Source organism: Trachinotus anak, unplaced genomic scaffold (assembly GCF_046630095.1).
Source record: "Trachinotus anak isolate AG129_WGS33_773 ecotype Australia unplaced genomic scaffold, CSIRO_AGI_Tana_v1 ptg000024l, whole genome shotgun sequence".
NCBI lineage: Eukaryota > Metazoa > Chordata > Actinopteri > Carangiformes > Carangidae > Trachinotus > Trachinotus anak.
Genome location: NW_027273875.1, coordinates 16,988,192 through 17,015,415, shown reverse-complemented (window position 1 = coordinate 17,015,415; position 27,224 = coordinate 16,988,192). Strand labels below are relative to the sequence as shown.

The following is a 27,224-nucleotide window of genomic DNA, read 5'->3' as shown; positions in this document are numbered from 1 at the left end:
CACAGGCATTACATTAAAGTTCCTTATGTTTGCCTCCTCTGCCTTTTGTCCCATGGAATTAACAAAATTGTTCCTCTCTTTATTAGTTGTTAATTCCCAGTTTTTGTCAAGAAAGCATTTTGCTATATCATCTGCTCCACTTGCTTCATTTTTTACCCAGTAATGGAGGGTTAACTTCATCCTTCTCAGATCAGGCAGATTTTGTCCTGTAACTACTAGAGCAGGTGATATTGTGGTAGTGTGGAATGATCCACCAAATATTCTTAGAGCCTTAGCTTGCATTATGTCCAATTTTTCTAGCACTGATGGTGCTGCACACCCATAAGCCAAACATCCCTAATCAAATATTGAGTATATTGTGGCCCTGTATATCACCGTCATGGTAATTCTTCCAGATCCCACACAATATTTTTCATTCATATTTTACTTTTTCTCGTTTTCCATGAGTTTTCCATGAAGGGAAATATTTCCAGGTTTTATTGTGCTTTCTAAGATTTTGCGCCATCTTGCCTGCAGGTGGCGGTGTACAGAGAGCAGGGAATATCTCTGTAATGCCTAGAAGAAGAGAGTCCATGGTGTTTTCCTGGGTGGATGGCCTGCTCTGGATCTAGCTTGTCAAAACTGCACTGAGCCGAGAGCAACGTGGGATAAAGTCAGTGAAATGTGTGTTAAAACTTGTCGTTGTTTCATTAAGTGTAAAATATATCGGATTATTTGATTGGCCGAGGGGGCTGTAAATCACAACTGATAAGAATAGTTGTTCGACCACCTACCGCTATCAGCAAGGCTACATCAGTAACCTACAAGAAGGCATATGATCGCTAATGTAAGACAGCGTTTACAAACAATAAACAAACATTTCCAAGTTATAGTAGTCAAACAGTCGTTAGTCGCATTACAATAAATTGCTAAACTCCTGTAAAAGTTTCGTATGGAAAGCGCGAAAGAGTGTTTTTAGCGTTAAAATACCAACTTTAACGTGATATTAAGCTTTAATTAGCAAAGTTAGGTCTAACTTAGATGACATGTATTTGAAATTCAGAAAGCGTTATTTGATGATATGATGGTTCACGAGCACAGTAAATATAGATTAATCGTCAAATGTTGGTGCGTTATTAGCTAACTAGATGTGCAGTTGTGAAATCTCCCGTACAGCCCGTGGAAAGTTAACTTATCTCTAGTAGTATACAGCTAACGCTAAGTTCTCTCAGCGTTTAAGTGCTAGTGTTAGCGTTAGCGTTAGCTACGTAACTTTGAACGACAGCCAACCACAACAGCTAGACTATCTTAAGTTAGCTTAACACGGTAAGAGCAAATATTGAACTGCAATAACCAACAATTCTACGTTTTCTTTATCTCTAACTTACTTGAGCCATACATTTCTAGCAAGTATTAATTTAACGTTGGCGTTATTAGTTGTAAATGTTGCATTTCTCCGCTCCAGTAGCCCTCAGTGTTCGATAGTCAGATCACTCATGCTTCCCCGAAAGGAAATGAAGAAATGAAGTTACATTTTTGCAAAGGTCATTTTACTTAGTGTTTTCTGCTCAATTCTGTATCCATTTATTTCGGTAATAACTAAAATTCTAGTTACGGCTCACATTGTTTGGCATTGCCGTCAAGTGTGTTTATTGGTGGAAGACACCAGGAATGTGCACCGATGCTAGACAAATGTTGATTTCTTTTCTGGTTTATAAAGCGTTTTATGTGTGCCGAAACAAAATGTGACCCATAGCATAACCCATATAAAATTGGCTTTCTGAAATTGTTAAAACGTTTTAGTACTTCACAGTATGTGTTTTATATCCCTGCTTGACATGATAATATTCCTGTTTGTAATGTCTCTGTTAAGGCTTTGGTGTTTGAAATTCAGACCTTTAAGTGGAGGTGTGATCTATAACATTTAATCACACAATTAATATCAGTGGCTGATAAAAACCTGGCTACATAATCATCTGATTTCATTTGCCTGGGTAAAGTTAAGAACTTGTCATCTACTGATGTCACATTTTTAGTATACATTCACAAAATGACACAGAACAGACATTTCAGAACCATATTATAATATGATGATTGAAACAATCATAGAGCTAAACAGCAGTTATTGGATTAATTCAAAATATACTCAAACATAGTGTGAAATAATATCAAACCAAAGCTGAAAATGTTGCAGTAGTACGACTGGGCTTGTGTTTAAAATCTGGTCTTTTTCGTGGGCCATTTGTTGAAATCAGAGCAGCCATTAAAGTGTATCCTGATATTGCATGTGTACCTATCATTTATTTAAGTTTCTTAAATGTTAAATTTAACTCAACAAAACTAAAAATTGGGCTGGAATTATAGTGAACTGAATTTAGCCTCTGGAACCACTCTTCACTGTCCAAACTACTGTACTTCTGTTTGGAAAGTATTTATTTCAGTTTTATTTGTATAGCACCTAATCATAATATACATTATCTCAAGGCACTTTACAGGGTAAAATATTTAAAGATGGCTATATTTAATTTGAACTGCTCATTTCATTCATCAGGTACTGTTCAAATTTGAAGCTGTGACTGAGACTCAAACAGGCCAAAAGAGAAATCCACTGCCCCCCTCCCCCCGACCTCTTGTTCCTGAACCTCTTTGAAACACATCTCTCACCATGAATGAAGTTAATGTCGTCAGAGAGGGTTGGCTCCACAAAAGAGGTAAGGTATTATCATGCTGAGAAAGGCTTGGTGTACAAGCATTATAAATATAAACTCTTAGGCTTAATTTGGTAAACATCTAGAATTATTACCTCTTGATATCAAATAGATTGACCTAATGGGTTCATGTTAAAATGCCAGTAATGTTTGAAATTTGTTCTCAAATTTCATCTCTCTTTCTGACCCAGGTGAATATATCAAAACATGGCGGCCCAGGTATTTCATCCTGAAGAGTGACGGTTCCTTCATTGGCTACAAGGAGAAGCCTGATCTAAACGACCAGACTTCGCCACCACTCAACAACTTCTCAGTAGCAGGTTTGTTTTGCAGATAGTCAAATATAACTCAGAACATGATTTTATCTTGGTAACCCTTATTTTCTATGCTCCAAAACTGTCAGTTGGATGTTTTGAGTTGCATACAGCTTCCTGTAAACATCTGCTAAATTCTGTATTTCACAGAATGCCAGTTAATGAAGACAGAAAGACCTCGGCCCAACACATTTGTCATCCGTTGCCTGCAGTGGACCACTGTCATTGAACGCACCTTTCATGTGGACAGCAATGAGGAGAGGTAAGAACACAGCACTGAGTGGCCTCTGTATGTAAGATCCTCTCTGATACTTGGTGTATTTGTTTGACGCCTCAGTCTTGTAATGCCTTACAATTTCTGGGATTTTTGCTCCTCAGGGAGGAGTGGATGCGGGCAATCCAGTCTGTGGCAAATAGTCTGAAGATGCGAGAACAAGAGGAGGAGGAGCCAATGGATGTGTTTGGCTCACCCAGTGAAAGCAGCCTGGAGGAGATGGAGGTGGCTATGTCCAAGTGCCGCACCAAAGTGGTGAGAGGATTAGTTGTTGCGGATGTAGAAGATAGAGAGCTCTAGTATGATCTGATCCAAATGACTGAATGAATATAATGCACGGCAGGAATTATACCACGGCCAAACGGCCAGTGCCGTGGATGCCCTGGGGTGTGGCCATAATGCCCCTTCTAAAATTAACTACCCACATGGCCAGTTGCTTGCCCTGTTTTGAAGAGAGTTGCAGACTTCCTCATTTAAAACTACATGCAATGCAGCAAATAAACAAACTCACGTTTCACAGTCTCACCATCATCGAGCTGACAGTAGCGCAAAATTTCTCCTGCTCCCGCAAATATGTGTAACGTTAATATAAACATAAACAGCAAACCCGCTAGCTATGCTAGCTACGCTAACTCAACATTATGTGATAAGCACAAGCAGCTAAACACTGTACAGTACAAGTATTAATACATATGTTTTAAAGTCTACTATGATATTGCTGCTATAACATGCTGTGAGAGCTGACAGGTTGCTACTTTTTCCATGGGATTCCATGAAGGGAGCTCACAAAGTGTGACATGGATAGGGAAGGAGCCAAATTGTGAGTAAATATCATAAACTCGAAACCTCTTTAACTCATTAAGTTGTGCCCAATCTATATAATGTTACAGCATTCAGTAGCATTCAGTTAGAGGTGCCGCAGTATTGAGTTTTCCTTTCTGCACAAGTGAGCGAAGCCATTCAAACCTTCACGGTAACCGCCATAAAAACATAATGTGTCAAGAAAAATAATGTTCATCATATGTCACAGTGCTGTATGGCAGTTTGACATAATCCTATTCTGCAGTAGAGATGTCTGAAGATGCTTTTGACTTGTTTTCACTCGTCATGAATTATTTCCTCCATGGCAGAAAAACATGTTACACAAGTCTTCAGAAACTTCTGCAGGTTAAACTGGACTTATCAAATACTTTTAGGGCTGACTGACATACTCACGATAAAGAAAACACTGTTTGAAAACAGTAATCCTCTTTGTCAGGTTCGTTAATGGTTTGTCAATGATGAAGTTTTCTGAAGTCTATAGTTTTTGAATGTTTAGAGTCATCAATGTTTTATTAGACTCAGTAGTAGTAGTAGCATTTCCTTGATACTATTGGACTGAAATTTGCAAAGTTTCCTTGATGAATCTCTCAATATTTCTTACAGCAAACTTTTCAACAGAGAGCAAAACACTCTTCTTTTTCAATGTGTTTTTGAGCATAGGATTTCAGATAGTTACACTAAAATTAGGTTTTTTAAATGTGAAAAAATGAATGTGGAGTGTCAAATTAACTCTGTCAAAGTCAATCAAGTGAAGTATCTATTATCACCCTTAGTCCGTTTACAGACTTTATTTTATAATTGAAATAATAACATTAAAAATAACATATATAATGGTATATAATGGTATAATGGTTCATATTTTTAAAAATCCATCAGACAGGATCAAATATTCAGTGTACTAATTGTTGATTGTATACAGTTTTGTCTTTATACATTGTTATTATCACTTATTGTTATTGCACCATTGGTTTTGGTCTTGGTGCCCTACATTTTGGCTATACCCCTTTAAATTTGTATTTATCAAAGGCCAAAGTGGCCTTGCCCTAAAATGACTTCATTCCAGGCCGGAAAATGAAATGTTGGCAATGTTTAGCTTTTTCCTTTTAAGGCATGTGATAAGACAAACGAACAGTATTGATTTTTGAGGTGCACTACATAGAGCACAATATTTATTGTTTACATTTTTTTTTTACTATATAGTTTCTACAGTAGTAATATTTCATTGATTAGCAGTCTGCCTCCAAGACAAAATAAGCATTTTACCTACAGACAGTTTTTCACTTCTGTCCTGTGTAGCTAGCTAAGCAGAACAGTGGGTCCATTGACTGCTTCGTATTGTCTTATAGGGAGACTATTAGAAAGTTGGCCAGATGTCAGGCAAACCAATTTTGTATGTTTCTCCTAAACCCCTTACTTTTTCTATGAGGTTGGTTTAGAGGAGTGTTCCGACAAACTTTGCTTGTTTCAACCTGATAAATACCATTTGTACATGAGGAAGTACATGTTCATGAGGCTTGATTATTAGGAATGGTACACCCAAATAAGAGGAAGTTTGGCAGTGCGTGTAGACGCAGTGGCCTGGCTTTCTCCAACACTTAGCAGCTCTGTGTCTATTAGACCTGGACTGAACTTTTGGGGATTATAGACTATAGTGCTGTACGTGTCCCCACAGAGCTCAATTATTTTCTGTTAAGGCAAACTCCACAAGGCAAACTCCCTCCACAAGGCGAATGGTAACTAGCACTTCCACAAACCTTAACCAGTAGGAAGGCAGCTGGTCCTCATTTTATTACTGGATGAGTCCTGAAAGCACATGGTGACCAGCTTGCTGCAGTCACTACAACAGACCACGGTTTGTCTATAAACTGCCACCTTCATCCCACTGCCCAACACTTAAGCAGTCACAAGCCTCAAATTACCTCACGCAAATAATCATGAAATGCTTTAAGAGATTGGTGCTATCCAACATCAAGACTTGCAGCCCCCCCAATACTGACCAACACCACTTTGCCTACAAGGCCAATAGATGATACCATTTCACTAGCACTTCACACTGCTCTCACTCACCTTGAAAATCCCAACACCTGTGTTAAGGTACTTTTTTTTTTACTTCAGGGCAGCTGTCAGTCCCATCAACCCACACAAACTGGACTAAATACCTTTCTCTTATCAAGGACTTTGTCACCAGTAGACCCCAGCCTGTCACATTAGGCAAACACACTTCTCCTACCATCATCCTCAACTCTGGTGGTCCCCAAGGTTGTGTTCTCAATCCTCTCCTTTACTCCTTATTCACCTGTTACTGTATTCCACAGCTCCAGCGCCATAAGCAAGTTTGCAGTGTGTAAGTGTTCCAGATAAGGAACACTTACACACCTGAAAACGCATACATATGTGACCATTCACAGACACTGATGCAAGCTGGTGTAAACAGGAAGCTGATTCTCTACTCTCAGGTTTACTAGGCTGATTAGTTGCACAAAACACTACGAATGAGGAAAGGAAGGCAGTTATTGCATTAACATGCAGGATTTCAATGAACAACAGCTGCTAGCAAAGACAACAAGGTTAGTAACACTTTTAATTCATATTTTCACTACTGGGATCCGAGGCTGATAAGACCCAATCAGGGAGCAACCGGATGTTTCTACGTCATCATTTCCAAAGGTCTCAGTTTTTGCCTGTCCAGACTACAACGCAAACCTGGAGTTTTCAAACTAAAATGCAGCCAGCAGTGTTTCCAAAACAAGGCTCAAAAACTCTGGAGTAGTGTGGATGGGAGTTGATAACATAGCAAAAGAAATATGTTTTAAAATGAAAAGATAGTAGTGTAGATGGAGCCTAAGAGTTTAGATCTTCATCAGTCCACAGTCAGACAAACTGTCTATAGATGGAGATTATTCAGTGCTGTTCTGTGGCTGCTCTCCCTAGAGATGGACATCCAGCTAAGATGAATCTAAAAGCTCAACAGAGATGATCAGTGATGTAACAAAGAAGTTCAAAATAACAGCTAAAGGCTTAAAGGAATTATTGGAGCTGGTTCACATCTCTGTTCATGAGTCTCATGCATAAACCATAGAGCATGATCTCCACGGCAGGGCACCGTGGAGGAAGCTGCTGCTCTCAAAAAAACCATCACTGTACCAGAAATTTGCCAAAGAGCAGCATGACTTTCCACAGCACTACTGAGAAAATGTTTTTGAATCATAACACTTTGGTTAAATAGTTTGGGAAGAACATGTTGTATATATGGTGGTAAAGGGCTCTGCATACCAAAACAATTACATCATCCCAAAGGTGAAGTGGATAGAAGGAACATCATGATCTGGGGCTTTGCTGCCTCTGGGTGCTACCTCCCCATACCAGACATCCTGAGATCTGAGCTGAAGCTGCTCTATGAGGTAGAAAGGTCCAAACTTCCTCCTGAACATTGAGCAGGTCTGATCAGCAGCTACTGGAACAGCTGGTTTCAGGTTATTGGAGCCAACAGAGGTTCGATCAGTTATTAAATCCAAGGGTTCACTTACTTTTTCCGCCAGGACTGTGAATGTTTAATAGTTTTGTTCAATAAAGACACAAAAGATTGTAATAGCTTGTATGATATTATCTTAGGGACACTGTGATTTTTTCCACATTAATGACTTGGATCAAGATCAGATGCTCACTGACTCTTTCTTGCTACTGTATGATGTGCAAACAACTTGTTTTTGCACATTTCAGCATCAGACAAGCTTTTCTGGAAAGTTAGAAAGATGAGAAAAACATCTTTACTATATTACTTGTAAAATAACAACAAACCAGCCACAACATGCACAGTATTCTGGTGAGAAAAGCTCATTTCTGTCTGGAGATTTATTTTCTGAATTGTGTAAATTACTTGTACATAGTTTTACATAGTTAAAATCCACATTCCTGATTAATCCTCACACCCCAGCATTGTGTACTTTACAGACAATGAGTGACTTTGAGTACCTGAAGCTGCTTGGCAAGGGGACATTTGGGAAGGTGATTCTGGTCAAAGAGAAGTCCACTGGAGTACATTATGCCATGAAAATACTGCGGAAAGAGGTCATAATAGCCAAGGTAAGTAAGGTGTGTGTATATGTGTGTGTACTTGCTACATAGTAAGGACCAAAAAAAGCATTTTACTAACAGAGTGAGGACATTTGACATTTTTGCTGGTCCTCACTTTTTGAGACACCTTAAAATCACATTTTGAGGGTTAAGACTTGGTTTTAGAGTTATGGTTAGAATTAGGTTTAGGTTAAGGTTAGGGTTAGGCACTCAGTTGTGATGGTTAAGGTTAGGGTAAGGGGCTAGGGAATGCATTATGTCAATGAGTGTCCTCACAAAGATAGAAGTGTGTGTGTACGTGGACGTGGACAATTTGTTTAAGCTACAGCAGTCACTCTCTCATTCTGCACTTTGCTCTCATAAGGTACCTCCATACCCACAGAGGCAGCAACACTAGAGGCCAGTGGCCAGGTTTCCAGTATGGTGATATTGCCTAAGACTAGAAAATAGTATTTACAGTATTTTTACTTTTTATCATGACCACACTCTTTAACAAAGTGGTTCTTGTTGCCTTAACCTATAAACATTGTAGAGATGGGGTCTGTGGCATTTTATCAAATCTGAATTAATGCGTTTATCAAATCCCTCATCTTTGTTTGATGTTGAATTAAACATCTGTTAGTTAAAAAAAAGTCCTATTTTTATCACAGTCCGGTAACAAATTTCAACAGTTTTGTTTAACTTAAACATCTGCATATACAGGTCCATCTCTGTTTGCCATCAGTCTCACCTGTTGCTTCTGCCATAGATGGGCCGCCACAGCAGCATGTTGGCTGCTGTCCTTCCTCCCTCTCCTACATCTCTCTCCATCAGTTACAATTATCATTATGACCGATAGTTAGTGTCAGGGAGGCAAACTTGGTGAGATCCGACAAAGAGCAAGGCAAGTTTATTTATATAGTCCCATTTAGGCTCAAGGCAATTCAAAGTACCTTACAGAGGCATATAAATACATTAAAAATAGAACATGAAAAACAATATAAACGAATTTGAATAAATAAATAAAATTATTTGCATAAGTAATTTTAAAAGAAGTGCTGCAGTGATAAAAGGCATTAAAAACATAGAATGATGTGATTTATTGGCAAGCTGCAGCAAATAGTATTGTTTTAAGTTCTGATTTAAATGAGCTGACATTTTCAGGGGATCCAGGTGATCGGAATGCTTGTTCCGCAGATTGGGAGCATAGAAACTAAAAGCTGCTCCACCTTGCTTAGTTCTGATTCTAGGAAAACTGAGTAAACCTGTCCCAGATGACCTGAGGGGTCTGGATTCTTCAATTTGTACAAGAAGATTGGAGATGCATTTGGGCCAAAGGCCATTAAGTTGTTTATAGACAAGATTTAAAAATACATCCTTTTACACACAGGAAACCAGTGCAGTGACCGGAGTGACGTGCTCCACTATCTTGATGTTTGTGAGGACTCTAGTAGCAGTTTTCTGGATGAGCTGCAGTATTTCTTCACTAAGGCTTTTGAAAACACCATTACAATAGTCAGGCCTACTGAAAATAAATGCACAAGTTTTTCTGTCCTGTTAAGACAGAAATCCTTTAATTCTAGCAGTGTTTTTCAGATGGTCGTAGGCTGATTTTGTAATTTTGTAATTTACTTTATGTGGCTGTTAAAATTTAGGTCTGTGTCTATAACTACACAAAGATTTCTGGCTTGATTTTCAGGTGTCATGGATCCAATATGACCACTGACTTTTAATCTTTCTTCTTTGGGGCCAAAAAAGTTATTTTCTGTGTTCAGTTTTATAAAATTCTGGCACATCCATTCAGTGATTTGTTTACTGCAGTTATTCAGCGAATGTAGGAGATTGTGGTCGCCTGGTGACACTGTTATGTAGAGTAGCAAGGTGGAAAATGTAAATGTTGAATAGAAAACCCTTGAGGGCTTCCACATGTGATTTTTATTCCTTCAAACTCATAATTACCAATTGACCCAAAGTAGTTCCTGTCTTGTAAATAAGATTTGAACCAATTTGGCATTGTGCCAGAGAGTCATACCCAATTTTCCATTTGTCTGTCAAGCAGTGTCTCAGGTCAACTGTGTCAAATGCAGCATTGAGATCCAGTGATCTCCAGTGATCCAGTGATCCACAAATCTTGTGAGCTGAGTGTCACCACAGCAGGTATTAGGCCTAAGGCTTTGAACAATATCTGTCAAGCCTGCATAATCTAGGAGGTGGAAGCATGCCATAATAGATAGAGTAGTCTTTTGTGGAGGCACAGGTGACATAGTAATTTTGCCTGAGATGGAGTTACACACAGTTTGTCTTTTCCTCAGATTATCTGAAAAAAGCTGAAAGTCATTGCATGAATTGGTGGAAGCAGTTCAGCAGGGACTGATCCTGAGGTGTTTGTCAGTTTGTGAATGACAGTCAAAAGGGTGCGTGCATTATTACTGTTTGTAGATGTCATAGTGAACCTGAAGTTTAGTTTTTCGCCACCTGCGTTCTGCAAGTCTGCAATCTCTTTTTTGAGCTTTTACAAGTGTGGCGTTTATCCACTGTGCTTTTTTCTTGCCAGAAAGAACTTTGGTCTTCATGGGGGGAAATGGCATCAATAACATTCATAACTTTAGAACTGAAATTGTCCATGAGATCATTGACAGGAAGAGAAGGCAGACCGGGTGTAGGTGTAAAATCCTGTGTGAATACTGTATGTGTAATTTGTTTAGAGGAAAATGTTTTTAAAATCTTTTGAAAATGTTTTTTTTTTGTTGTTGTTTTTTTTAAAGTTTTCTTTTTAATGTCTTCTTAATTTTTTTTTATGAATTAAATTTTTAAATATGTTGTTTGTTTTTTTTTAAGTTTTTAGAATTTTTTTTATCTGTGAAAAAAAAACCCTGAGAGGCAAGTGAAAAAATATTATTTTTGGAGGGTGATTATAACTCACAGGAAAAAAATCAGTTGCTTCTTGGGTGTGTTTATATGGATGAAAAAGAAAACTGAAAATTTCTTTTTAGAAGATTTTTCAACAAAGAATTTTTTTTTGTCAGCGTTTGCTTTTGTAATACTGATTTCGGCCACAAGAGGGTGAAGTGCACCACTACCCCAGTCTAAATTGGAATAAAACTCCCCCACAAGATAGGAGCTTCGAACCCCAGTCTCTCAGATAAAAGACCTACATGGGATCCATTCTCCCAGCACAACTTAATACTTGTGTCAGCTTTGTTTGTTGTTATACTTATCGCACCTGACTTCCCAAAGCGTTTCTGCCAGAAATGTTTACTCTGTTCCTCTTCTGCTTCAAAATAACATGAGGACACTCTGAGATGGGAAATAAAAATTAAACTTTCTGATGTCTTTGATTAGAAAAAATATCCACACACAGTTATATATTTTCCATGATTATGAATGACCATTTCAGTCAGATTGACCTCATCAGACATGAACTACTTATTTTCTTTCTCTCCTCTCTGCTTTGGCAGCAGAAATAGTCTGACATTATTTTTATCTGCATCACATAAATAGTTTGTTCATCATCAGACCTCACTCACTTAGAAACTTACTGTACTTACTTACAGTATATCCTTAGCCTGACTTTAATGATTGTAAATTATATAGTAATGGTTATTCTTGTCATGTGATCATATTGTTTACAGTTCACCTTGTTGAACATCTTTTTTGGATGTCACTATAACAGAATTTACCTGCAGGTATTAAACAACAACATCTGAAAGAATCTTAAAAGCAGCAGGAAGATGCAAATCATAACAACTTGTTTAGGACTTTCAGAATAAAATCAGAGCAGAAACAGGATGGTGAGATTTGTGGGTTTGACCTTTGAGTTGAAGTGACAGGCTTGCCATAAGCACAACTGGTCATTCAACCATATGCACAACTGGTCATGTGATCAAGAGTTCAACTAAGGCTCTGTTCAGACCTGGTATTAACATGCATCTTCAGTGATCCATTCACAGTTGGTCAGCTCTAAGTTCGTCTGTTCACACCCGGCTCTAAAATGCGTCTCCACATGCGTCTCCAGTGACCACTTGAGATCATGAATCACTTCCCCACACCATATGCAAATAAACAGGTATGTGCTGTTGTTTTTAGCCAATCCAAGGGACTGTGTCTGTTGTCAGTGTATGTGTGTGTATGGTTAGTGTGTGAGAGAGAGAGAGAGAGAGAGAGAGAGAGCGGTACGAGGGGTTGAGCAAATCAATGCATTGCACACAGCTAATAAGGGTCTATCTATAAGAAATAGTTCAGTTCATCATGAAACTGTGTTGGGACTAATTAGACTCTGTTAGAGTGCCAGTAGAGTAGGCAGTCCTTCAGTGTGGCCAGGACGCATTTGCTTTCACACTGCTAAGAGCGGGGCCACATGTGGCCCAGACCACCTCTGAATGTGGTCTGAGTGATTGGATCTCAAATGTGTCCTGAATGCGTCCAGGGTGGGTTCACACCTGAACAGAGAGCTGAAAACATGTGCTTGGATCACTCAGGACGGATGATAACACGAGTTCTGAACAGGGCCTAAATCTGTGGATGTATCCACGATTCAGATCGTGAACTATGATTCTACTTAAAAAGATTGTAATATTATCTTTTAGTCAGATCACCCACCACCACTCTCTCCTCCTCCAGATGTCACACTATGCTGCTGTAGAATCCAAATATCATTAGGACTAGAGAGCATTCTTTGGTTGGCACTAAATAGGCCATCAGTGAGATTTCCTAACAAGCCACAAGGCCCTGCAGACTAACCACAAGAATGACAGTACACAAAGTACAGCACATTAAGACTATTAAGATTAATTAGCCTTCATATATAGATAGTTTGCACGACTAAAACCAGCAGCGCCAGTGCACAAGTGCCAGTTGCTGGTATCACAAGTCTACACATCAGCTGTCTGCTGTCTGTCTGTCAGACACATTTCGGTTGTTGTTGTTGGCTTCAATTAAGATTGTAGTGTTTTCATTTAAATGTAACCCATTTCATTAGATTTAAATTAAAACACATATATGATACGAGAGAAGGCAAACATACTCCCATTTCCAAAATTTTCTTGATGGTAAAAATGTCAACTTGCATAAATACAGTAAACAGTAACTACAACACACCCTTTGTTGCCCAGGGACAAAGTCAACAGACTCTTCAAAAACCATGCATTTATTTTATTTATTTATTTTTTTTTTTGAGGAAAAACTTAAACAATAAATACATTAAGTTCCAACTGTCTTTACGTAAAAAACATTTATTCTTAACCTGCTGTTTTGTAGCATGATAGTTCACTACATTTTTTGTCTTTTGCATGTTACTCCATATTTCTTGGTATCCATTGTCAGTTTGTCCTGGCATGTTACAGTACTTCCTCTTTTAAATCAGAATTCTACTGTGAAGAGCATTATATTTTGGGATTATGACGACTGTTGTAGATGTAGGTGGGCATCCCAGAGCTGTTGTGAGTTCCACCTCACAGATGCCAGCTGCAGGTTGTTGGTGCACAGGGGTGTTAGAATTAATTACCTACCATTAGCGCTGTTGGGCTACCATTAATTACCATTAATTGCCTCAGGGACAGAGTGACAGAATAAAACGAGAGACCATTGTATGTACCATCTACATTCTTGTACCCAAGCTGCTTAAACATTTGGAAACTTTGCTGTTCTCAGATTAATGTTGCCATCTTAAGGCATGCTGCTGATTCTGTAAAGCTTTACTTTTTTTATCACATGTTATCAGTCTTTGTGACAACAATATGTTTGTTGGCAGGATGAGGTGGCCCACACAGTTACAGAGAGCAGAGTGTTACAAAACACACGACATCCCTTCCTCACGGTAAGAACACTTACAAATGATCCACTTGATAGTGTGTTTGTTACAGCTCTGTCTCATGTAGGGCTGCTTGCACTCACTTCACACATTCATTGTCATGAGCCAAATGGTCCTCAGGTCAGTCTGAAAGCTCTCAGTGCTGATCTCTTTTGGATGATTTCACCACCTGGCTCACCACTGAATGCAGCACAAATAGCCCATTGTTTGCATACAGTGCGGTTTAGCCACTTTAGCCACAGTAGCTCTAAGGAAGCCAGTCTCGGGAGGTCCACCACTTTGATCCAATCTGAAATGCACTCAGAGTGCTTTATAAGGAATGCCTTCTTATTCGTGTGATTATCCAGTCAGCCAATCACATGGCAGCAACACAACGCATAAAATCCTGCAGTTGACAGAAAGGCTACAGTCACTCAGATAACCACTCTTTATAACTGTGGTGAGCAGAAAAGCCTCAGAATGAACAGCACGTCCAACCCTTAGGTGGATGGACTACAATGGCAGAAGACCACATCAGGTTCCACTTCCTGTCGCCAAGGAACAGAAACTGCAGGGGACACAAACTCACCAACCCTGGACAGTTGAAGACTGGAAAAACGTAGCCTGGTCTGATGGATCTGGATTTCTGCTAAGGCAGCAGACTTTTTTCTAGTTTTTTTTTTGGGCCCTTAATACCATTTCAATACCATTGACACCTTTGGGATGTGGTAGAACAGGAGATTGGCAGCATGAATGTGCAGCTGACAAATCTGCAGAAATGGTGTGATACTGTCACGGCTGTTTGAGAGCAAAGGGAAGCCCTACGCCACTATTAGTATGGTGTTCCTAATAAAGTGCTTGGTGAGCGTATCTCAACTGTTTGATAGGTTGCCATGAAATTTGGTTCAGCCATTCACCCCTCTGGATGAATTGTAATTGTAACTTTAGTGATCCTGACATTTTATCCAGCGATCATTATACCTGCTAAACATCAGGATGTTGTTGTTGTGAGCATGTTAGTATGCTGATGTTATACTCACAGAGTTGGCTACAGAGTCCTGATACAAATCCGTTGATCATATTTTAAATTTGGATCATTTAAAGCTAAATGTATGATTCAACCGAATATTCCATTGACTTTTTCTGTGACCTTTTCTCTATTTTAATTGCAGATAGTTCATTTTTACCTTTGCGAAGCTTTGTAACCTGTCAAGCTGTTTTCCTGTGTTGCTCTGTATATGATGATGTCTCTAGAAAAGTGATTTCACTGATAGCATTAGGTTTTACGTGCAGTTCCTTGACGGATGGTTCGAATTATTGAAAATTAGAGGGCAGCCCTATTATTTTCTTTACCTGGATGTAAGCAGCCAGTAATCAGCTCAGTATCTCTAAATCTGAAATGTTCAGTCCTCCAGTAAGAAAAACAATGTAGTTTTACAGCTGGAATTTAGTTGCCAGTTTGCAAAAGTGTTTAAAATTTTTAAAGCCTTGTTATCCAACTGAAATCAGTTAAGTGAGATTGGAGGCACCAGGCTTGATGATGTGCCTCTAGTGAAGCTCTTGATCCCCCCATATGATGTTGGGACCCATTAGTTACATTGGGAGAATGTAACGTGTGCACAGATTCACCAGCTTTTGGGCACTCTGATATTTTTTTTCCTAATGTCTTGATTTTCTTCCTGTAGACACTTAAGTATGCTTTCCAAACCCATGATCGGCTCTGTTTTGTAATGGAATATGCAAATGGAGGCGAGGTGAGACCCCACATACACGCATCCCAGTCACATGGAGAAATACTAATGTCACATGGTGTCAACAGTTTGCAGTGCACACACACATTTCTTGTAATGTGTCAGTTTTCTCCACCTGCTCTTGCCTCTTTCAGCTCTTCTTTCACCTGTCACGGGAACGAGTGTTCACAGAAGACCGAGCACGCTTTTACGGTGCTGAGATTGTGTCAGCGCTTGAGTACCTGCATTCACGTGACGTTGTTTACCGTGATCTGAAGGTGAATACTTATTATATCCATGAGCTCTGAAACTATATGAAATATAATAACCATACGGGTGTAAATTATGAATTCAGTGAAGATGATTGTTTGATAATTGTCAATTTTACATTTTACCAGGACTAGGGAGTTCTCAATCAGGTTTTTTAGGCCCTAATCCCAATCTGAGCTCTTTATTATCTGCCGATACGGAGTCCGATCTGATGCTTATATTTACATTATTTTAAATGTAGAGTGAAAAGCCTGTACCAGCTTTAGACTATTTCATCTCACACCCAGCTTTTTGATCCAAATATTGAAGGTCATGGTCAAAAAAAGGTCAAATTTATAATCTTAGTTATTGCTACGATATGAGTCAAAATTATGTTTGGAGAATGCCATGCCTGATAGTGACATGATGCAATCCACCAGAGGTAAGATGTCTCACTTTGTTTCACTCAGTGATATTACAGAGTGACAAGTGCTAACAGTGGTCTGCAGAGCACACACAGCCAGACAACAGCCAAGTGTAATTTAGGCCTTTCAGCAAGTTACTCACAGAATTAGCGACAGCTGACATGACGTACCACCGGTGAAGTTTGTCATTTTAACCGGTGAAACTGACCCTAACAGCTCTTGGCTAAAATGAGAAGCTGCAGCTTAATGTTTTCTACACAGCTTTGCTAACGATTAGAGCTCAGTGAATCTGTGTGTGTTTCTCTGTGTTCGTGTAAGTGTCTGAACTCATTGTAACACACTATTGCTCCCAAATAATATTTCAGAATCAGAATCAGTTTTATTGCCAAGTATGTTTCCACATACAATGAATTTGTGCTTGTGTTTGGTGTAAAACAGTAACATGAAGGCAAAATAGTGCACATCAACACACCGAGGCAGCCATCCGTGGTGCCATCTTGGTGAACTGGCTAATTTTCACTGGTTTATGAAGCAGATCCTGCGCTGTAGTGCGCAGAATTTCAGCTGACAACAATCCATTAAAATATTTAAACAGTCAGTGTTTTATTCTGACAGACTTAACGGTCTTGACTCTAGCCTGCTAACGTTGTGAGCTGTTGTGAGCCTAAACACGCGAACATTAGCCTTTGAGCGTAACAGTAACATTACAGGGCATGAGCATGTTGATGGCATGTTGCTTAATATATAATTCTCTCAGCCTGAATTCTGTGCACAGATCTGGACGTCTGTCTTTAAGCTGCTTAGATATGCCTGAGGTGTTTTCTCCTTTCATTTAAAATGCTCTGTGGCACCATTTGTATAATAGCTCTCAGGTGTCTGTAACTTGTCCCTGATGATCCATGTGAACAACAAAATATCTCCATACACCACTCTTGGCATATTTTTTTATTTTTTTCAAAAGTTGTGGTAGACCTGTTGCTGCACCCACACTTGCTGCTGCCACTCTGTGTTGTTATTGTTTACCATGCCTGTCTCCTTCTTCTCTTTGAGTTTGAGACTTTCAGACTAGAATGCTTGGAAGGTTATTATGCTTCCTCTGTCAATCCAAGAAGAATCACATCACAAGTTCCTACAAACATCTACAGTACCCCTGGGAACTATGGTTGTGTAGAACAGCAAGTACCACCACATTTTGGTACAGAAGTATCAGTTCTCGTGAAGCCCCTTGTGGGTAGTGAGTCAAAAACTGTACTAAAGTAAAAGTACTGTTACTTCATAACAGCAAGTACTCAAGTACGAGTGAAAGTAGTTATAGATATAACTGCTTGCTTTAGAGTGCAAAAGTACGTACAGATATGAGTGACATCCTTTCAACCACAGATATGGAGAAAGATAAAGAAATTGACATGTATGTCCGGCCTGTACCTCTCCCATGTCTGATTCAGATTTATTTGTCATTTGAGCCACATCTTTAACAACCCCATGGCTGGAATGAAGACTTAAGATAAGTACCTATGTACATGTGCTGTCATCTATGGATTCTAATTGGCTCGTGTGATGATGGTTGTCATCAAGGTGACATCCTCAACTTACTTCCACATATACAGTAGCTGATTACAGCTAGCTTAGCTCAAATATTTACATTAGGACAGGAAGAAGGAATGGTACTGGTTTTGAAGCATGATATACTGTGTGTATATAGTATTAAACTTATTAGCATTACAACTCTACATCAATACATCAAACTCTACAGCAATACAACCCAGGTTTAGCCTTCTGACAGCCTGGTGAATGAAGCTGCCTGCCTCTTTTTAGTTTGTGGAGGAAGTACAGGCGTTGTTGGGCTTTTTTGGCCAGTGATGCAGTGTTCTTGCTCCAAGTCAGATCTTCAGAGATGTGCACACCCAGGAACTTGGTGCAGCTCACTCTCTCCACTGCAGCACCATGGAGTCAGGTGGCCAACTTTTTGGGCTTAAAATAAGTCAATATTTATTTTTGTGAAACTGTCATGCTTGCGTTAGACTGTTGTAAGAGCAAAATTAAGACTAGTCTGACACCAAAGACCAGTGGCTTTGAAATCGGCCGTTGAAAAAAGGTTTTGAAAGCAGCAAATCTCAGCACCCGGTCAGTGAATTCTTGACTAATGAGTAATGATGAGCAACACAGTCAAGGGATCTATTATGTTCTCCTGACCTAATGCTAAGCCCTGAATCTGTCGTTGTATTCATGATCATCATAATCAGATTTGATTTCCATTTTATGTTTTTTCTGTGTCAGCTGGAGAATCTTATGCTGGACAAAGACGGCCACATCAAAATCACTGATTTTGGCCTCTGTAAGGAGGGTATTACTCCAGACGCTACCATGAAAACCTTCTGTGGAACTCCTGAATATCTAGCACCTGAGGTAAGGTACTGAAACTGTCTGGATGGACTGGATTTTAAACACAGCTGACCTCTACACAAGCACTCCCATTTCCCCCACACTTAATGTGTCCACATACAGTATCTCACGAACGTGAGTACACCCCTCACATTTTTGTAAATATTTTATTATATCTTTTCATGGGACAACGCTGAAGATATCACACTTTGATACAATGTAAAGTAGTCAGTGTACAGCTTGTATAACAGTGTAAATTTGCTGTCCCCTCAAAATCAGAATCGGAATCAGTTTTATTGCCAAGTATGTTTCCACATACAAGGAATTTGTGCTGGTGATTGATGCAATTGGAGGTTCTTGTAAACAACAGGTTTACACAGTTTTAGTTTCTGCCTGTATGTGGGAATCAGGTGGACCATGACATGGTCAGAGTGGCCCAGTGCAGCCCGGGGGACGGCGTGATAAGCACCACTGATTGTGGTGTAACAGTGGTCCAGAGTGTTCCCCTCTCTGGTCGGACAATTAACAAACTGTCTGTATTTGGGCAGTTCGTGACTGAGGTTATCTTTGTTAAAGTCACCAAGGACAATAACTAAGGAGTCCGGGTTGGTCCGCTCCACACACAATATCTGCTGTGGCCTGTGGTGGGATGTAAACACCGACCAGGATGAATGAAGTGAACTCACGGGGGGAGTAGAAGGGCCTGCAGTTTATGATGAAAGGTAGGTCAGGAGGTCAGGAGAACAGTGCTGCAGGATCACTGTCACGTCGTTGCACCAGCCACTGTTAGCATAAAAACAGATCCTCCACCTTTCACTTTGCCGGACAGCTCTGTGTCGCGATCCGCTCTGAAGAGTTGGAAGCCGGCCAGCTCCAGCGCAGAGTCCGGAATCGATCCACACAGCCACGTCTCCGTGAAGCACAGCACGGAAGATGAAGAAAAGTCTCTGTTCTTCTGCACCAGTAGCTGAAGTTCATCCAGCTTGTTGGGCAGTGAACGCACGTTGGAGAGAAATATACCTGGGAGCGGTGTACAAAGTCCACGCCGGCAGAGAGCATGTTTTCCTCCCCTCCGGCGTTTCAATGTGAGAGCAACGGTCAGTGCACCTTTGACCAAAATGTCCAATAAGTCCACAGGTGAGTCGAGAAAGGTGGAAAAAATCCTCTGGAGTTGTTTCTCTGATGTTAATGAGCTCTTCTCTGGTGAAAGAGCTCCAGAAACCAAGGCAGAAAACTGAATTTACAAAGAAAATAAGGCAATAGAGTGCGCACCAACACACCGAGGCAGCCATCCGCGGCGCCATGGCAATTGGAACATATAGCACACAATAACACACAGCTGTTAATGTCTAAACCGCTGGCAACAAAAGTGAGTACACCCCAAAGTGAAATTGTCCAAATTGTGCCCAATTAACCATTTTCCCTCCCCTGTGTCATGACTCGTTAGTGTTACAAGGTCTCAGATGTGAATGGGGAGCAGGTGTGTTAAATTTGGTGTTATCGCTCTCACACTCTCTCATACTGGTCACTGGAAGTTCAACATGGCACCTCATGGCAAAGAACTCTGGCATGGCAGGATCTGAAAAAAAGAATTGTTGCTCTACATAAAGATGGCCTAGGCCATAAGAAGATTGCCAACACCCTGAAACTGAGCTGCAGCATGATGGCCAAGACCTGTCCTGTTAAACAGCGGTTTAACAGGACGGGGGGGGGGGTCAGCCTGTCAGTGCTCAGACCATATGCATCAAATTGGTCTGCATGGCTGTTGTCCTAGAAGGAAGCCTCTTCTAAAGATGATGCACAAGAAAGCCCGCAAACAGTTTGCTGAAGACAAGCAGACTAAGGACATGGATTACTGGAACCATGTCCTGTGGTCTGATGAGACCAAGATAAACTTATTTGGTTCAAATGGTGACAAGTGTGTGTGTGTGGCGGCAACCAGGTGAGGAGTACAAAGACAAGTGTGTCTTGCCTACAGTCAAGCATGGTGGTGTCATGTTTGGGGCTGCATGGGTGCTGCCGGCACTGGGAAGCTACAGTTCATTGAGGGAACCATGAATGCCAACATGTACTGTGGCATACTGAAGCGGAGCATGATCCCCCTCCCTTTGGAAACTGGGCCACAGGGCAGTATTCCAACATGATAACGACCCCAAACACACCTCCAAGACGACCACTGCCTTACTAAAGAAACTGAGGGTAAAGGTGATGGACTGGCCAAGCATGTCTCCAGACCTAAACCCTATTGAGCATCTGTGGGGCATCCTCAAACGGAAGGTGGAGGAGTGCGGGGTCTCTAACATCCACCAGCGCTGTGATGTCGTCATGGAGGAGTGGAAGACGGTTCCAGTGGCAACCTGTGAAGCTCTAGTGAACTCCATGCTCGAGAGTTAAGGCAGTGCTGGAAAATAATGGTGGCCACACAAAATATTGAGACTCTGGGCACAATTTGGACATTTTCACTTTGGGGTGTACTCACTTTTGTTGCCAGCGGTTTAGATAATATGTAATGTGTATTGTAATGGCTGTGTGAGTTATTTTGAGGGGACAGCAAATTTACACTGTTATACAAGCTGTACACTGACTACTTTACATTGTATCAAAGTGTCATATCTTCAGTGTTGTCCCATGAAAAGATATAATAGAACATTTACAAGAGAGTGAGTGAGTGAGTGAGTGAGAGATTATTGGAGCATCTAAACAGATGAGGTGTTGACCAGTGTCTATTTATTAAGCATCTCAAAGCCACACTGCACATTAAGCTGGAGCTACAGGTACGTCCCTCAAAGAAAAGAGATTGAAGAGGTATTTATAAAACTTTCTGCTCATTGCAAGTAGAGCAGTCAGGTCCTCACATATTCGGACAGTTCAAAGTTGTTGTTCTTCAGTCCCTGTGCTTCAGCACAATGTCAAATAAAATGATGGATACTACTGTAAAGTGCAAAGTCTCAGCTGTAATTTCAGGAGGTTTACATCAATCCAGAGAGAACTGTGTGGGAGATAAACAAACAGGTGACAAGTTAAAGGAAAACCTGAAAAATGAGTGGAGAAACAGGATTACAATGCCAGAGACTTGGGGAATCAATCGCAAGGAGCACTGAAGCTGTTTTGGCAGCAAGTGTTGGACCGACTCCTTACTGAGACACTTTATGTTGGTTTTTCATTTGTCACCTGTTTGTAGCTCCTTCAACACATAATGCCCTAATTACAAGGGTGTAAAAGTAACTGGACATGTGGCTACTGAAGAGCTGACTCATGCCTCAGAGGTGATTGAGAAGTGATAGCCCTCAGTGGTGAAGACAAGACTTCATGACCAAAACCTCAGAGGATTTGCCACAAAATTTCAAACCCCTGGTAAACTTCAAGAACAGAAAGGCCAGGGTACAGTTCACTAAAACACACAAAGAGAAAGAGTTGTGCAATAAAGTTCTATGAACTGATGAAACAAAATCAGCCTCAATGAAAATGATGGAAAGAGGGAAGTGTCAAGAAATAAAGGAACAGCTCATGACCTGAAGCCACCCCCTCATCTGTCAAACATGGTGGTTCTGTTATGGCACAGGCATGTATGGCTTCAGTGAAAGTAGCACACTGGTATTTATTGATGACTTCGGGATGAATGTAGAGATATACAGGAGCAGTCTGTGGCTCAGATTCAATGAAAAGCATCAAAACTCACTGGACAACATTTAATCATTCAGCAGGACAATGATCCTTTATGTACAGTCCGAGCAACAAAGATGCTTTTCAGGGTGAAGAGGTCAAAAAAAGAAAAAATGCATGAAAGCTCTCTTAACTCTCTTTAGTGCACATTAGTTTTGTTCAATTATATTTGCTTTAAATTAATTATATTTAAATAAAATTCAGTTCAGTTCAGTCTCTTTTTTTTTTTCAGCTCCATGGATTTTTTTCTTAATTCAGTTAGATCACTTAAGTTAGGCTTATCTGTAGTCCAAAGGAGAGAATCTAGGTGAAGGATCCAGCTGGTCCAGCTCTCTGAGTGGTCCTTGAACTGAGACCGCAGTAGTGGTAGTCGGATATTCTCTCACCAAAACTAAGCCATAGTTTTCTCTTAAAGGGACAGCCATAAAAAATAAACATCCAAAGAAGGATTGAGAGAAGGGACCAAACTTCTGATAAGCGACACAACCCCCAACATATTAACTCTGCTGTGTAACATTTGCACCAATTTTGAAGCACTAAATATAACTCTTGCGATTTCAAATTCAGGCTAGTTTACAGCAGCACAGTCGTCTGCTCCCCCATCTTCCTTTGCTCCTCCTTGCTTTCTTGAGAGTAGGCATGTTTTTTTTTTTCTACAGACTATCCTTTGGACACGCTGATAATTAACTATTCTCCGTTTGACACTTTCAGTGACTTGTTAAATGTAAAAACACAGGCTGCATTGCTTGTTAAAGCACTTAACTGTTGGTCAGTTGTTTATTGTACCTCCTCTTGTTCTGTGTGGGCAGTGAAGGGACATGCAGGCTGCTTCATTGTGTATTACCTGTAACCCATTAAAACACTGTTGTGTTGGACCAAAATAACAAGGTTCCTGAATGGCACTTGGGAATAAGAGAAAAATTGTTTTATTCTTATAATTTTGACACGCTTAAGACCAACAGTTTATTCAGCTGTATACATACGGGCCCTGGTGTTGGACATAATGTCTGGTGGGAAATTTGTTTGCTCTCTGGAAGTTGCCATGCAAAACTGAAAAGAAAAATACAGATGTAATCAGAAGTGTGCAGTTAAGTGATGTCTGACTTCCCAGTCCCAGTGTTGCCATTAATTAGGCAAATGTCTGTTTGTTTCTTTCTCAGGTCCTAGAAGATAATGACTATGGCCGGGCAGTGGACTGGTGGGGTCTGGGTGTAGTCATGTATGAGATGATGTGTGGCCGTCTACCTTTCTACAATCAGGACCATGAGCGTTTGTTTGAGCTCATCCTCATGGAGGAGATCCGCTTCCCCAGGAACCTGTCACCGGAGGCCAAGTCCCTGCTGGCTGGCCTGCTCAAGAAGGATCCCAAACAGAGGTGTTTGAGCAGACTCACCCTTGGTGTGTGTATTCCTTTTGGAAATACCTACTATTTTCTTACATGATCTTGTTTGTACTTACAGGTTAGGCGGAGGGCCCAATGATGCCAAAGAAGTAATGAGTCACAAATTTTTCATTGTCATCAACTGGCAAGATGTGGTACAGAAGAAGGTAAGACATTCTGAGGTGAAACTCAGACAGGTAAGGTGAAGGGGGGGTCTTGGCTAACTGCTTTCATATCTTTGATTTCAGACTCTTTTCATGATTTCATACTTTCACATGCAGATCAAATGCCTACATCTTGAAAGATGCTCTCAGGGTTGTGAAATGTGCTAATCTCAATTACATTGAACGTGTCTACCAAAAATTATTTTTTCTCCAAATTCTCAGTGAGTAAGCAATATTTCAGGCTTTATGAATACCTAAACAAAGAAATGCACTCATTAATCTTTTTAATCAAAAATTGGCACATAGATCTTTTTATACACGGGTTAAAAAAAAAAGGGCGATTGACTCCGTTCAGACTACCAGATGAGTTTGCCTTTCTGTTCAAGAGGACACACACAACTGCATGGAGGAACTTCATCACATGCAGTTAGAGCACACAGAGGCAGATTCAATCAGTGAGCTGCTAGCTGTCATGCAGACTGGTAAAATGGATCTGTCACCTCTCATCCCCCGTTTGGTGCTCTTTAGTGTCGGAGCCCTCCATGTGAGACGCTTCAGTTGGTGATTGTGTGTTTTTCAAACTTACTGACTCTCAGCAGAAGGTTGTTGCCGCTGTGTTTCTGGATCTAGATCCTTGGACATCTTGGATTCTAGATCCAAAATGTAATAGGTTCTTCCCTGGCCCCTGCCCCAACCCACAAGTGTGATGCAAATCACTTCAGTGCTTTTTGCATGATCCTGCTGACAAACAGACACGTGAAAATAAACTTGGCAGTAGTAACTAATAGAGCTTGTACACTGTTCCCTACAGTGATCTAGACCTGTTCAGTTTAGCTGGTGGATACAGTTTTAAGACTCCTTTACCTTTTTCAGGTTTTATTATGTTGCAGTCAAATCACTCAATACCCCATAATGACAAAGCCAAAACTGAATTTTAGAAATGTTATTAAAAAGAAAAAACTGAAATATCATGTTAATGCAAGCATTTAGACCCTTTCCTCAGGACTCAGTTGAAGCACATTTAACAGTGATTATGGCCTCAAGTCTTCTTGCACATCTGGACTTGGGAATTTTCTGCCGTTCCTCTCTGCAGATCCTCTCAGGCTCTGTGAGGTTAGATGGAGACTGTTGGTGGACGACATTCAGGTCTATCTGGAGATGTTCGACTGGGTTCAATTCAGGGCTCTTGTCAGGGACCAGAGTAGTAAGGCTTAGGAAACCGGGTGTGTAAAAACAAAAAAAAAAAACTATCAAGAAAAGAAAAAAAAACGTAATATTCCAAAGTATCTTGTGTAAATGGATCTCAAAAGGCAGACTCCCCTGGGGCAGCCCAATGGCGGAGTGGTTGGGGTGCATACCACATGAGCTGATGCTCTTACCAGGTTCGACTCTCGACCAGCCCGACTCTTTCCTGTGTGTCATTCCCCCTCTCTCTCTGCCCCCTTCCTGTCACTCTCTACTATCCTGTCAATAAAGGCAAAAAATGCCCCCCCAAAAAAAAAAAAAAGGCAGACTCCCCTTCTGGCCCAACCAGTTGGCATCCTCCACTTCCTGCCTGCCACTGTATAAGAGATAGACTGGCAGGCAGGAAGTGGAGGGCCACTTCTTTTCCAGCGGTGCTACCTTTTGGCCAGGGGAGGTCTTTCCAGATCCATGCAACAAAAGAAAAAGGTAATCCATAATTAAAGCGAGTAAAAAGGACTGTTAAGGACAGAATGTTAACCTAAATACGTACACTCAATTTAGAAAACAAATTGTCCAACCAATAAAATATATGCTGTATGAAGAGATCAGCCGAGAGCTGCAGTGATGGTCGTTCTTCTGGAAGGTTCTCCATTGCAACACAGGATCTCTTCAGCTCAGAGGGACCATCAGGTTCTTGGTCTCCTCTCTTATCAAGACCCTTCTCCCCTGATGTCTCAGTTAGTCCAGGGCCAGCTCTAGAAGAGTCCTGGTTGTTCCAGACTTCTTCATTTCAGAGTGAATGCGGAAGAAAATGCAGTTCAATGCGGAAGAAAATTTTTTGTGTCTCGACACAATCCTGTCTCTGAGCTCTGCAGGCAGTTCCTTCCCCCTCTCAGTTTCTGCTGTGATCTGCATTGTCAGCTGTGAGATCTTATATAGACAGGTGTGTGTCATATCAGTTGAATTTACCACAGGTGGACTCCAATCAAGGAGAAGAAAAATCTCAAAGATAATCAAGAGAAATGGAAGAACTTGAGCTTAAAAAGTGTCTGAATACTTATGTCAATGTCAAGTTTTTCCTGTTTAATAAATTACCAAAAAATCTAAAATTCTCCTTTGACTTTGTCATTATGGGGTATTAAGTGTAGATTAATGTGGATATTTTTTATTTTATTTTAGCATGAGATTGCAACATATCAATGTGAATAAGGTGAGAGACTGGAGACTTCTTGAATGTACTGGGCCGTGTGTGTGTGTGTGTGTGTGTGTGTGTGTGTGTGTGTGTGTGTGTTTTACCAACCTTTTCTCCTTCCTGCCCCTGCCTCAGCTCACCCCACTCTTCAGACCACAAGTGACATCAGAGACAGACACCCGGTACTTTGATGAAGAGTTCACAGCGCAGACCATCACTCTCACTCCTCCAGACAAGTGTAAGTATCCTCTGACTGTGGTAGACCCTCAGGTTTGGTAGGCGACACTGACACAGCCTAATCTACCACTGTCCAGCATCAAGTTCTGGTTTCATGTCTTGAATGTGACAACTGACCTCTGCTGTCTTTTTCTTACAGATAATAGTCTGGACTGTGAGGATCCCGGCCAGCAAGCACATTTCCCCCAGTTCTCCTATTCTGCTAGTGTAAGAGAGTGAAAACACCACACACACACACACACACACACACACACACACACACACACACACACACACACACACACACACACACAAAGAAAAAAAAAGACACAAACACAAGCAGATACAAAAACACAAGAGGCATGAACATCTTGTCCACATCCCTTGCGGTTACACAATGACCAGAACCTCCATCTGTAATGAGGTTTTGGTCCTGGCAGGATCTAAGTGGCTCAGCTGGTGGCCATATTTCTCTATAGAAACCCGCTCCATCCACACTACAGACAAAGCCTGGCCACACCGGCTGTACTCTATCAGACTGGATTTCAGTACCTCACACAACTCAACAACGCAATCAGGACTCTGTCTGTAGCACCTTCAGAGGGCCTATAAACAGCTGCTGCTGCTTTTTCAGACTGTAAACCACCGGCTATTTTTAAAATTGTCCTTTTTATGGTCTTATGAGAAGCCATACAGCTC

General features: G+C 40.7%; 1 protein-coding gene across 3 annotated transcripts; it reads left to right on the top strand.

Annotated features, from left to right (window-relative positions):
* Positions 1-538: 538 nt before the first annotated feature.
* Positions 539-26,809, top strand: LOC139608045 (RAC-beta serine/threonine-protein kinase-like). Of its 3 annotated transcripts, none has more exons than XM_071461497.1 (14): positions 539-663; positions 2,531-2,690; positions 2,879-3,007; positions 3,152-3,263; positions 3,380-3,530; positions 8,049-8,180; positions 13,900-13,965; positions 15,624-15,692; positions 15,824-15,946; positions 18,620-18,748; positions 23,548-23,762; positions 23,848-23,935; positions 26,445-26,547; positions 26,686-26,809. In XM_071461497.1, the coding sequence occupies exons 2-14, from the start codon at positions 2,645-2,647 to the stop codon at positions 26,763-26,765; spliced, it is 1,443 nt and encodes a 480-aa protein (XP_071317598.1). In that variant the 5' UTR covers positions 539-663; positions 2,531-2,644; the 3' UTR covers positions 26,766-26,809. The 3 variants fall into 3 exon arrangements, with proteins under 3 accessions (XP_071317598.1, XP_071317599.1, XP_071317600.1); XM_071461498.1 differs by having other exon boundaries at positions 558-652; XM_071461499.1 differs by lacking the exon at positions 539-663 and adding an exon at positions 722-826.
* Positions 26,810-27,224: the final 415 nt, after the last annotated feature.

Coding starts and splice junctions, on each gene's coding strand:
- LOC139608045 (XM_071461497.1), top strand. CDS start 2,645: ATGAATGAAGTTAATGTCGTCAGAGAGGGTTGGCTCCACAAAAGAG. Junction 15,947..18,619: donor TTGTTTACCGTGATCTGAAG/GTGAATACTTAT, acceptor TTTCTGTGTCAG/CTGGAGAATCTTATGCTGGA. Junction 18,749..23,547: donor CTGAATATCTAGCACCTGAG/GTAAGGTACTGA, acceptor TTTCTTTCTCAG/GTCCTAGAAGATAATGACTA.